Source organism: Rhincodon typus, chromosome 12 (assembly GCF_021869965.1).
Source record: "Rhincodon typus isolate 14 chromosome 12, sRhiTyp1.1, whole genome shotgun sequence".
Lineage (NCBI taxonomy): Eukaryota > Metazoa > Chordata > Chondrichthyes > Orectolobiformes > Rhincodontidae > Rhincodon > Rhincodon typus.
In genome coordinates, this window is record NC_063343.1 from 62,281,735 (window position 1) to 62,292,873 (window position 11,139).

Below are 11,139 nucleotides of genomic sequence, written 5' to 3' on the forward strand. Positions count from 1 at the left end.
TCACAGAGATGCACACACACACAAACGTACACACATTCACACAGATGCACACACACAAACGTACACACATTCACACAGATACACACGCACAAACGTAGACACATTTACACAGATGCACACGCACACAAACATACACACATTCACACAGATGCACACACACACAAATGTACACACATTCACACAGATGCACACACACAAACACATGCACACACACAGGCACACAGAGACATATATAGATATATGCACATACACAGTTCTATGGGTTGGTGGGGGAGAGATGAAAATGAACTGAATAAAAATATAAAGTGGAAGGTTCTTACTCATAGGCCTGTAGATTCTCAGGGCTCTTTTCCACCACGTAGCTGCTGGGGATATACCCGGTCATCCTGCATGGAGCCCAAAACAAGAGTGATGATTACTACAGGATTAGGCCTCTTACTCTTCTAAACCATTGTGGATACAAGCCTCACACGTTCACCCTTTCCTCATAAGAATCATAGAATCCCTACAGTGTGGACACAGGACATCCTGCCCTATCCCAGTATCCCTGCATTTCTCATGGTTAATCCACCTAACCTGCACACTCTTGGACACTATGGGCAATTTAGCATTGCCAATCCATCTAACCTGCACACCCCTGAACATTATGGATAATTTAGCATTGCCAATCCACCTAACCTGCACATCTTTATACAGTCATTTGCCTCCCTCCTTTCTTAAACAAGGGTATTAAATTAGCCACTTCCAGTCTGGGACCCTCCCTGACTCCAGTGATTCCTGAAAGCTCACCACCAGTGTCTCCACAATCTCCTCAGCTATTTCCTTCAGAACCCTGGGGTGTTGTCCATTTGGTCTGGTGATATTTCCAAATTTCAGTTTCCCTAGTACCTTCTCCTTTGTGATGCTCTCTACACTCACCTCTGCCCCCTTCCTCTCTTGAAGTTCCAGTAGGCTGCTGGTATCTTCCACCATGAACACTGATGTAAAGCGTCTATTCAGTTCCCCCATCATTTTGTTTGTTCCCCATTACTACTTCTCCAGCCTCATTTTCTAGCTGTCAAATGTCCACTTTTGCCTCTCTCTTACCTTTAATATATCTTAAAAAACTCTTGCAATCTTCTTTCATATTAGGAGCTAGTTGACTCCCATATTTCATCTTCTCCCCCATTATTGCTTTTTGAGTTATCCTTTGCTGGTTTTTAATGACATTACAATCCTTTGACTTCCCACTAAATTTTTTTTAAATTATAGAATCCCTCCAGTGTGGAAACAGGCCCTTTGGCCCAACAAGACCACACCAACCCTCAGAGCTTCCCACTAAGACCCATCCCCTCATAACCCACCTAATCTAGGCATCCCTGAACACGATGGGCAATTTAACATGGCCAATCCACTTAACCTGCACGTCTTTAGACTATGGGAGGAAACCAGAGCACCCAGAGGAAACCCACACAGACACAGGGAGAATGTGCAAACTCCACACAGCCAGTCACCCAAGGAATTGAACCTGGGTCCCTGGTGCTGTGAGGCAGCAGTGCTAACCACTGAGCCACCATGCCTCCCTATGATCATCAACGTAATATATGCTTTACTTTTGCACTTATGCTGTCCCTGACTTCCCTTGACAGCCATGGTTACCTTGTCCCCCTCTTAGTATATTTCTTTTTCCTTGGGATGAATTTCTGCTGTGCCTCATGAATTACTCCCAGAAACTTTGGCCATTGCTGCTCCACTGTCTTCACAAATATCATAAATATAATTACTGATAACTCAACAAGGAAATTCAGGAGAACCTTCTTTATCCAGAGAGTGGTGAGAATATGGAACGCAGAGCAGTTGAGGTGAAAAATGACGATACATTTAAGGGGTAGTTAGATACAGACATGAGGGAGTAAAGGAATTGAAGAATGTGTTAATGTGATCAGGTGCAGTAAGGTGGGAAGAAGCTTATCTGAAGCACAGGTGCCATCATAGAGATGTTGGGCCAAATGGCCTGTTTCTACGCTGTTACAATGGGATTGACCTTACCCGTTTTTATCACGTGCATGCCACCAGTTTGCATCGATCTTCTCGATGATTACATATTCCTCACTCTTCAGCAGCGACAGGTCCTGCTCATTTTGGCCATGGAAGTCATACAGAGCCACCACCACTGACTCTGGCTCAGCCACCAGCTCCACTGGCTCTGGCGGCAAAGGTTTCCACTAGTTTGTAAAGTGAAAGTAACACTGTCAAATTGGGAGGGACCCGGAACAAACTGATGAGAGCAGGATATGCAACAGACTCGAAAACCAAAATTGCTGGAGAAACTCAACAGGTCTGGTAGCAGCTGTGGAGCGAAAGCCGAGCAATTATTTTTGAGTTACCCGAGAACTCGTACTGTTAGCTCTGCTTTCTCTCCACAGACGCTGCCACACCTGCTGAGTTTCTCCAACAATTTCTGTTTCTGTTTGTCGATTTCCAGCATCCGCAGTTCCTTTTCTCTTTAATGAAACAGACTTACCTTGTTAAGTTCCGGAGTTGGGGGAAGAGGTTTCTTGGCTGAAAAGACAAGAATGTAAGATTTTAGACCCTCGGGACATCACCCAGACTACGCCAGCCTCACATGTGAGAGAAAAACAATGGACTTCACATGCTTGGGGATTATTGAATTCTTTTCTGTGATGTTTACCCCAACTGCTCTGTATTGAGAATGTTCCAGCTGAGATTTTGTTCCAGATCCTGCCATCACAGAAATAGCAATGTTATTCTGAAATCTTTGGGTCTTAGAACTTCAGGTTTTCCCATTGCAATCAACAACTCTGAACTCAAAAAGTCCCACGTTTTCCACCCACCCACTTAACTTGCTTTCAGTCCTTTGACCTCTAACTTTCAAAAGGACAAGGGCAGCAGATACATGGAACACCACCTATAAGTTTCCTTCCAACCCAATCACCATCCTGACTTGGAAACATAAGACTGTTCCATCACTGTCAAAATTCTGAGAGTCCCTCCCTAACAGCCCTGTGGGTACACCTACAACAGACAGGGTTCAAGAAGGTGACTCGCCACCATCTTCTCGAGGACAATTAGGAACGGGCAACAAACAAAATTGGGGGCACAATGGTTAGCATTGCTGCCTCGTGCCACTAGGAACCCAGGTTCAATTCCAGTCTCAGGCGACTGGGCTTGCATGTTCTCCCTGCATCTACTCGGTTTTGTCCCACAGTCCACAGATGTGCAGGTTAGGTGGATTGGCCATGCCAAATTGCCCATAGTGTGCAGGATAGGTGGGTTAGCCATGGGAAATGCAGGGTTACAGTAATAAGGTGGGGGATGGGTGCTGGTGGGATGCTCTTCAGAAGATCAGTATAGATTCAATGGACTGAATGGCCTCTATCAGCGCTGTAGGAACTTAATTCAAAAATAATGCACACATCCCATGAATCAAAAAGGAAACGAAAAGGCAAGAAAGTGGAGTTGAGGGCTATCAGATCTGCCATGGTCTCGTTGTATGGTGACCAGATATGATGGGCTGAATGTCCTCTTCTTCATCTTATGATTTTACACGTCTCTCATCCACCATAATGCATCAATATCCCATGGTGTGAAGTAAAAGGAAATATGTTTTTGTCCCGAACCCAGCCCGTTATGCACACTGTGCCCTACATTTTTCTCACTTGTTAACAATTCTAAGATGGAAACAGAAATTCTCCTTAACTGAGGCCTGTTGCCACACCCCACCCAGTAGCTGAATCTGCGCTGAGCAACGACTAGACCTGGGGCTCACTACAATATCAAGGGGGGGAAGGGAGGAAGCTAAACCTGTTTTGAATGAAGGAAATTTTTTTAATATGAAACATCGCAATATGGTAGACAACAGGAGTAAGAGTAACAACGTACAGTCTCTGTTAGGGTCATATAACAGGCACCCCATAGCCAGCTTATCCGGCTGTGCACAACACCTCCAGTGGCCCTCAGCCCAGAAATTTGGGTGGTATTTAGGGATCAGAATGTTGTTGTTCTTAGTTTCTGAAAGACAAAGAAGAGGACAGAAAGTGACGTCAATAGTAAAAAACTGCATCAGTTACAATTAGTTCTGAGTTCCAAATTCATTGTGCATCTCCAATAGGCAACATGGAAAGAAGACATTCAGATCCCTTGAGCCTGCTCAATTGGATCGTAACTCACCTCTTAAGTCATTTAGCTGCCTTAGCTACATATCCCTCTATACCTTTACCCGAAGATCATCTATCAATCTCAGTCTTCAAAATGTCCACTGATTCTCTCCAAAGCAACCACAGTAATTTGGGAGATTTCCACTATGTCATAGGGATCTACAGCACAGAAAAAGGCCCTTTGGCCCATTGAGTCTGTGCTAGTCAGAAACAATTGCCTAACTATTTTAATCCCATTCTCTAACAATAGCCTTATAAGCCTTGGCATAACAAGTGCACATCTAAATACTTCTTAAACATTATGTGCCTCCACCACCCATACAAGCAGTGAATTCCACATTCCCATCACACTTTTCCTCAGATCCCCCCTATACATTTTGCTTCTTACCCTAAATCTATGGTTCCCAGTCATTGATCCCTCCATCAAGGGGAAAGTCTTCTTCCTGTCTATGCCGACTTTTGCCCTCATAATTTTATACATCTCAATCATCTCCCCTCTCAACCTCCTCTGCTCTAAGCAAAACAGTCCTGGCCTGTCCAATCTCTCTTCATTACTAAAACTCTCCAGCGCAGGCAACATCCTGGTAAATCTCATCTGCATTCTCTCCAGTTTGGAAAAGTGCTTTCTGACTTCTGAACAACCTAGTTCCTATTTTGGGATTGCATCCACTTGTATTCCTTGTATGCCTCCAGTTATTGATTAGAATCCAAATAGGACATTATTTTCAGAGATAACAAGGTGTAGAGCTGGATGAATACAGCAGGCCAAGCAGCATCAGAGGAGCAGGAAAGCTGACATTTCGGGTATGGACCCTTCTAAATTATTTTCACCCTTCTTTTTAATATCAGCGCAGGACTGATAGACCTAACAGACTTGCTGGATTTTCAGGACTGACCTCAAACATTGTTCCATGTTGCTTAATTCCACTCACCTGCTTTCTCTCCGTATCTCATATCCTAACCCTAAATACCTCCTCTCCTTTTCCCTCAACCCTATCTACCCACTAGTAGGATGGGTTGGTCAGCTCTTTGAGATAGACAGTATGGGGATGACGGGCCAAATGGCCTCTTTCTCTGATATATAATTCTATGATTGGACCAATCCATTGCTGAGGTCACAAATCCCACCGAATTACACAGCTCAGTATTTGCATGGATTTTTTTTTGTCTCCTCACCTTCTTTGAGCGCGCTCACCCATTTTTGTCGACTTTCTTTGCTGGGGGCGAATACGTACAAAATATAATGCTCGTGAACAACCTGGGAAAAAAAGACAATTTTTTAAAAGTGTGTCTTTATCAATGACAGAGCGTAGTTATATCATTGAGAGTCTGCAAATGTGCACTGTTTCTACAGCTTTTCTGTTCAAACTTTAGTGTTTGAACTGCCTATGTAAATAGTTTCTTGCGATGATGGAGTTACATGCTTTGGACACTAGGTGGCACCATGATGTGAGTTTCAGATGTCATAGAATCCCTATAGTGTGAAGGCAGGCCATTCGACCCATCCAGTCCTCAACGACCCATCCAGTCCTCAACGACCCTCCGAAGAGCATCCCACCCAGACCCACCTCCTACCCTATCCCTGTAACCCTGCATTTCCCATGGCCAGTCAACCTAGCCTGCACACCCCTGGGCACTATGGGCAATTTAGCATGGCCAATCCACCTAACCTGCTCATCTTTGGGAGGAAACCGGAGCATCCGGAGGAAACCCACACAGACACAGAGAGAAGGTGCAAACTCCACACACACAGTCGCCCGAGGGTGGAATCAGACCTGAGTCCCTGTCGCTGTGAGGAAGTAGTGCTAACCACTGAGCTATTGTGTCACCCTTACTCCTATTTCCACTTTCATCATGTATATACAGAGGTAGCTGGTAACAGAGTGATAATGTCATAGGGATGGTAGTCCAGAGTCCTGGACAAACGGTCCAAGAAAATGGGTTGAAATCCTACCATAGAAGATTTAAATGCAATTTTAAAAAGTTGAAATTGAAAGCTGGCCTCTGTAGTGCAGACCATAAAACTATTAGTCATTCTCATTCAAATCCCATCTGGTTTCTTAGAGAAGGGAATCTGGTCTACATGTAACTCCAGATCCACAATAATGTGGCTGACTCTAAACTGCCCAACAAAATGGCCTTGCAACTCAGACCAAGAGCAATTGGTGATGGGCAACAATGGACGGTCTTACCAGTGATGTTGCTGTCTTGTGAAAGAATATTTTAAAAGTTTACATTCATTCACTGAATGCAGGCCCTTCCGATGCCAAAGAGACTGATTAGACATGGCAACAGGAATTGGACAAAATATGTAACAATGGCGATGGAATTTAAAGCAAATGATGAAATAGTAGATTTATTTTGTTAATGGTGAGAGGTAAGGATCTGTGGAGGACGCAAGGGATTGGGGTCCATCCACATAAAGCGCCAAAACCATTGCATGGATTCAAAATGAGTCCAAATGCCAAATGGAATGTTGGCCTTTAATTCAAGGGACTGAAATGGAAAAATTGCAGAAGTGATGCTTCATTTGAATAGTATTCGCGGCAGATCACATCCTGAATACTGCATTTAACTCTGGATATCACACTTCATAAAACAAGATGCTTTGAACCTTGAAGATGGTGTAGGTTCACCAGATTGATAGCTGAACCTGAAGAACTCCATCCTGAGGACAGGTTGTGCAGACTAGGTCTGTATTCTATTGGACATTGAAGATTGATGAATGGTGAATTGAGGTATTTTAAATGATTGTAGGATTTGATAGGACAGATGGAGAAAAAATATTTTTCTCTTGAGGTGGAGTTGAAAACAGCATGAGCATAGTTTTAAGATTCAGGCACTCTTCACACCAACCAACATACAGTCTAGAAGGATAAAGACACATTGCTACAAGTGTATCTCCAAGTCGTGCACCATCCTGGCTTGGAAACATTGCCCTTCCTTCAGTGTCATTGAGTCAAAATCCTAGAACTCGCTCCCTCATCTCTATAGTGGACTGCAGTGGTTCAAAATCTCAGAGGCAGTTAGGGACGGGCAAAAATGATGGCTTTTCCAAAACAGATATCACAAGAGCAAATAGAGTCATAGAGTCGTACAGCAGAGAAACAGACCCTTCAGCCCAACCAGTCCATGCCGACCATAATCCCAAACTAAACTAGTCCCACCTGCCTGCGCTTGGCCCATACCCCTCCAAACATTTCTTAATCATGAATATATCCAAGAGTCTTTTAAACATTGCAACTGTACCCGCATCCATCACTTCCTCTGGAAGATCATTTGACACACAAACCACTCGCTGCATAAAAAAGTTGTCTCTTGTGTCTTTTTAAAATCTTTCCCCTGTCACCTGAAGGAAACCTAGAACCCTCTCCACCAGAGGCTTTGGATGAGGAATTACTGAAAATTTCAGCAACTTTCTGGTGTATTTAGAGTACAAAGGTATTATAAAGCATAAATGGATAGATGGGATTGATGAATGGACCAGCCACAATCTGAATGAACAGTAGAGAAGGTTCAAAGTCCTCCCCCTGTATTTAATAGATGGAAAACAGGGAGATTCCATGAATGGCATTTAAGGGGTTGAGGGTGAAGATTGAAAAGGGCTCAAGATTTTAAGTCAATACAACACTCAACAGAGCCAACCAACAGAGAGCGACAGATGACAAAAGCGTCAGAAATACACAGTCAAAGAACATGACGATCAAAACTCCCAGTGGTCAGACCACACTTTGAATACTGTGTCTATCTCTGTCACCAAGAAAATCAACAGGCACAGCAGAAATGAGCTAGGTGGATAATCACCCATGTCTGAACAAGATTTCTTACAGGCCTGTGCCAAAGGTTCAAGGCATCATGAGAGACTAAGCATTACAGCCCAAGGTGATCTTACGAAGGGATATAAGATGATTCAGGATATAGAAAAAGATATTTCTTTAAGTTAAACCACAGGCCTATGATTTGGTTCAGATAGTGGGAGAAGGGATCAAAATAGCTACAGGCAATATTAGAACTGATACCAAGTTATTTCTCAGACAGTGTGAACAATGTGTGGAATAAAATTCCAGATAAAGTAATGGAAGATATATCTCTAAAATATTTGGGAAGCAACTGATTGTCTCACTCAGATAGTACTAGAACTTATCGATGAGTGAGTAAGTTTGAACTGAATAGCCTCTCTTCATCTGTAATGATTTGCAAACTTCTGTGGCTCAATTAGATTCTGATAGGAAATAGGACAATTCACCATATATCAGATCTGATGCAGTTCTTCAATATAAATATCCATTCTGGTTTCCTTCGTGGAGATTTACGTGGCCACATTTGCAAACTAAAGTAGCAGGTAGAATATTTTAGCAGTTATACAGGCCTTTTCACAACCTCAGGGACTCTGCACAAGCAATGCATGACTTACAATACATTGACAACACAAAATGCGCCCATTTGGCCCATTGTGCCAGGGTATATGTTTCACATAATCCTCCAATTTCTCTTCATGTAACTCCATCAAGCAAGTCCTTATATTCCTTTTGCCCTCATGTGTTTATCTAACATTCCCCCAAAATATCTGTTTGCCTCAAGCACTCCTTATGTAGTGAGATTTGCATGCACCACTCACTGGGTAAAGTTGTTCTCCTACTTTCCTTTGTGCTACAGGGCAAGTCGGAATAAATGCGTCATTTTTCACATTTGAAACTATAACTAGTGGAGTGCACAGAGATAAGTGCTGGGCCTCAATTATTTACAATCTACGTTAATGACTGATGAAGGAACTGACTGTATTGTAGCCACATTCGCTGATGCTGCAAAGATAGGCAGGTATGCAAGCTGTAAGGAGTCTGCAAAATGAGTCTGCAAAAGGATATGGGTTAAGTCTATAGGTTACGTGAATGGGCAAAAATTAGGCAGATGCAATATAATATGGGAAAACGTGAGGCTATCCACTTTTGCACCAAGATAGTAAAACAGGACATGACTTAAATGGTTTCAGAGATAGTAGGAACTGCAGATGCTGGAGAATCTGAAATAACAAGGTGTAGAGCTGGATGAACACAGCAGGCCAAGCAGCATCAGAGGAGCAGGAAGGCTGACGTTTCGGGCCTAGGCCCGAAATCAGAATCAGAATCAACGTACAGGTCCAGCAAGTAAGAAGGCAATTGGAATGTTGGTCCTCATTGCAAGAGGGGAAGAATAGAAAAACCTTACTACAACTGTACAGGGCTTTGATAAGACTGAACTGGAGTAATTTGCACAGTTTGCAATCCTTACTTACAAGAGACATTCTTGCTTCAGAAACACTTCAGAGGAGATTTACTCAACTGATTTCTAAGATGAATGTGTTAAGAGGTTAGGCCTACCCACACTGGAGCTTTGAAGAATGAGAGGCGATGTTATTGAAATATTTATGGTTCTGCGATGGCTTCTCAGGGCAGATGCTGAGCGGATGTTTCCGCTCATGGGGGATTCTAGGACTAGGGGGCATGGTTTAAAAATAAGGGTATTCCTAACAAGATGGAGATAAAGAGGAATTTCTTCTCTTAAAGAAAAATGCTCAATCCCAGAGAGCAGTGGAGGCTGGATCATTGAGTATACTCTACATTAGATGATAGGAACAGGCTTGGGCCATTCAGACCATCAAGTCTGCTCTGCCAGTCAATATGATCATGACTGATCGAGCACTTCAATGCCTTTTCTTCATCCCAACCCCATAACCCTACAAGCCAAGGTTAAATTGGGCAGAATTTTGATCTACAAGTGTCTTATAGGAGGTAGACATTAAAGTGGAGGTCAAATCAGCTGTGATCTTATTGAATGGTGGAACAATCTTGATAGACTGATTGGCCTTTTCCTACTCTTAGTTCTAGTGTTCTTGTGCAGTAGTTCAGCAAGGCAGCTCATCACCACTAGGCAGTTTGGGACATGCAGTAAATGTTGAAGGAGGTCTTATGGTTCAATTGGTACTGTCCCTGAAACTGAGCCAGAGGATTGATGCTTGAGTTCCACCCAGGACCTGATGGCCAAAGAAGGTGTGTTCATAACACAGACAAACCAGTTGAGTACTAACTTGCAAATCCTTCCAGCACAGGCCAACGGCAGCAAAAGCAGGAGAGATTTAGCCATGTCACACAAAGGAAATTGGTGCCACAACCATCATGGTCCATAGCCTGGGCCTACAACACACATGGAAACATTTCTGATGTTAAATAAACTGGCACTCCCTGTAGGGGGGGCAGGTGGTTCATTCAGCTGGATGGTCATTGTGGATCAGGTTGGTGAAAACTACAGGGCGTTCGATCTCCACTCTAGCTGGGGGACTGTTCTCTTTCTTGTGGGTGGATTTGGATCTGCCTCCTTGAACTACTCAAGATCGTGACAGTGTGTGAGTCAGACTGATCTTCAGTCAGAGAACTCTAGCAACGGAGGAGGAAGTATCGGCCTTTTTACCTACGCTTAGGAAAGTATAAAGAAGAGGGTGCCAAGCTGACTGGGTTCACGTTCACTTGTGGGTCCTAGACTGATTGGGCCTCTGTCAGACCAAAAGGTCAAATTACAAGAGCAGCCCAAACTAAGACTCCTCTTTTGTTGTGATGGCGATCTGAATGCAAGTCAAAGCAATGTGTGGTCTCCCAGCCTTTTTATCCTCATCGCCCCCTTTCTCCCTCATCCCCATCACTCCCTCTCCCTCACCACTATCACCTCTATTACCCCGCCCACTCCCTCACCCCCTCTCCCGCACCCCCATCACCCTGCCCCTCCCCCTCACCACCATCATCCCCACCCCTCCCCATCACCATCCCCATCACCATCCTGCCCCTCCCTTTCACCACCATCATCCCCATCACCATCACCACCCCCACCCCCCTCACCACCATCATCCCCATCCCTCCCCATCACCATCACCACCCCCAACCCCCTCACCCCCATCACCCTGCCCCACCCCCTCACCACCATCATCCCCATCCCTCCCCATCACCATCACCAT

At 44.0% G+C, this 11,139-nt stretch overlaps 1 protein-coding gene across 1 annotated transcript in view; it reads right to left on the bottom strand.

The window, feature by feature from the left end:
- The window catches only part of LOC109925090 (tyrosine-protein kinase ITK/TSK-like), a 45,097-nt gene extending 35,659 nt beyond the window's left edge, over nucleotides 1-9,438 (bottom strand). Inside the window, exons 1-6 of the mRNA XM_048603479.1 lie at nucleotides 9,430-9,438; nucleotides 5,334-5,415; nucleotides 3,883-4,011; nucleotides 2,504-2,541; nucleotides 2,029-2,204; nucleotides 321-386 (exon numbers count right to left, since the gene is read on the bottom strand). Of these exons, the coding sequence (XP_048459436.1) occupies nucleotides 321-386; nucleotides 2,029-2,204; nucleotides 2,504-2,541; nucleotides 3,883-4,011; nucleotides 5,334-5,415; nucleotides 9,430-9,438 (500 nt within the window). The remainder of the gene's footprint in view (nucleotides 1-320; nucleotides 387-2,028; nucleotides 2,205-2,503; nucleotides 2,542-3,882; nucleotides 4,012-5,333; nucleotides 5,416-9,429) is intronic.
- Between the last annotated feature and the right edge of the window lie 1,701 nt (nucleotides 9,439-11,139).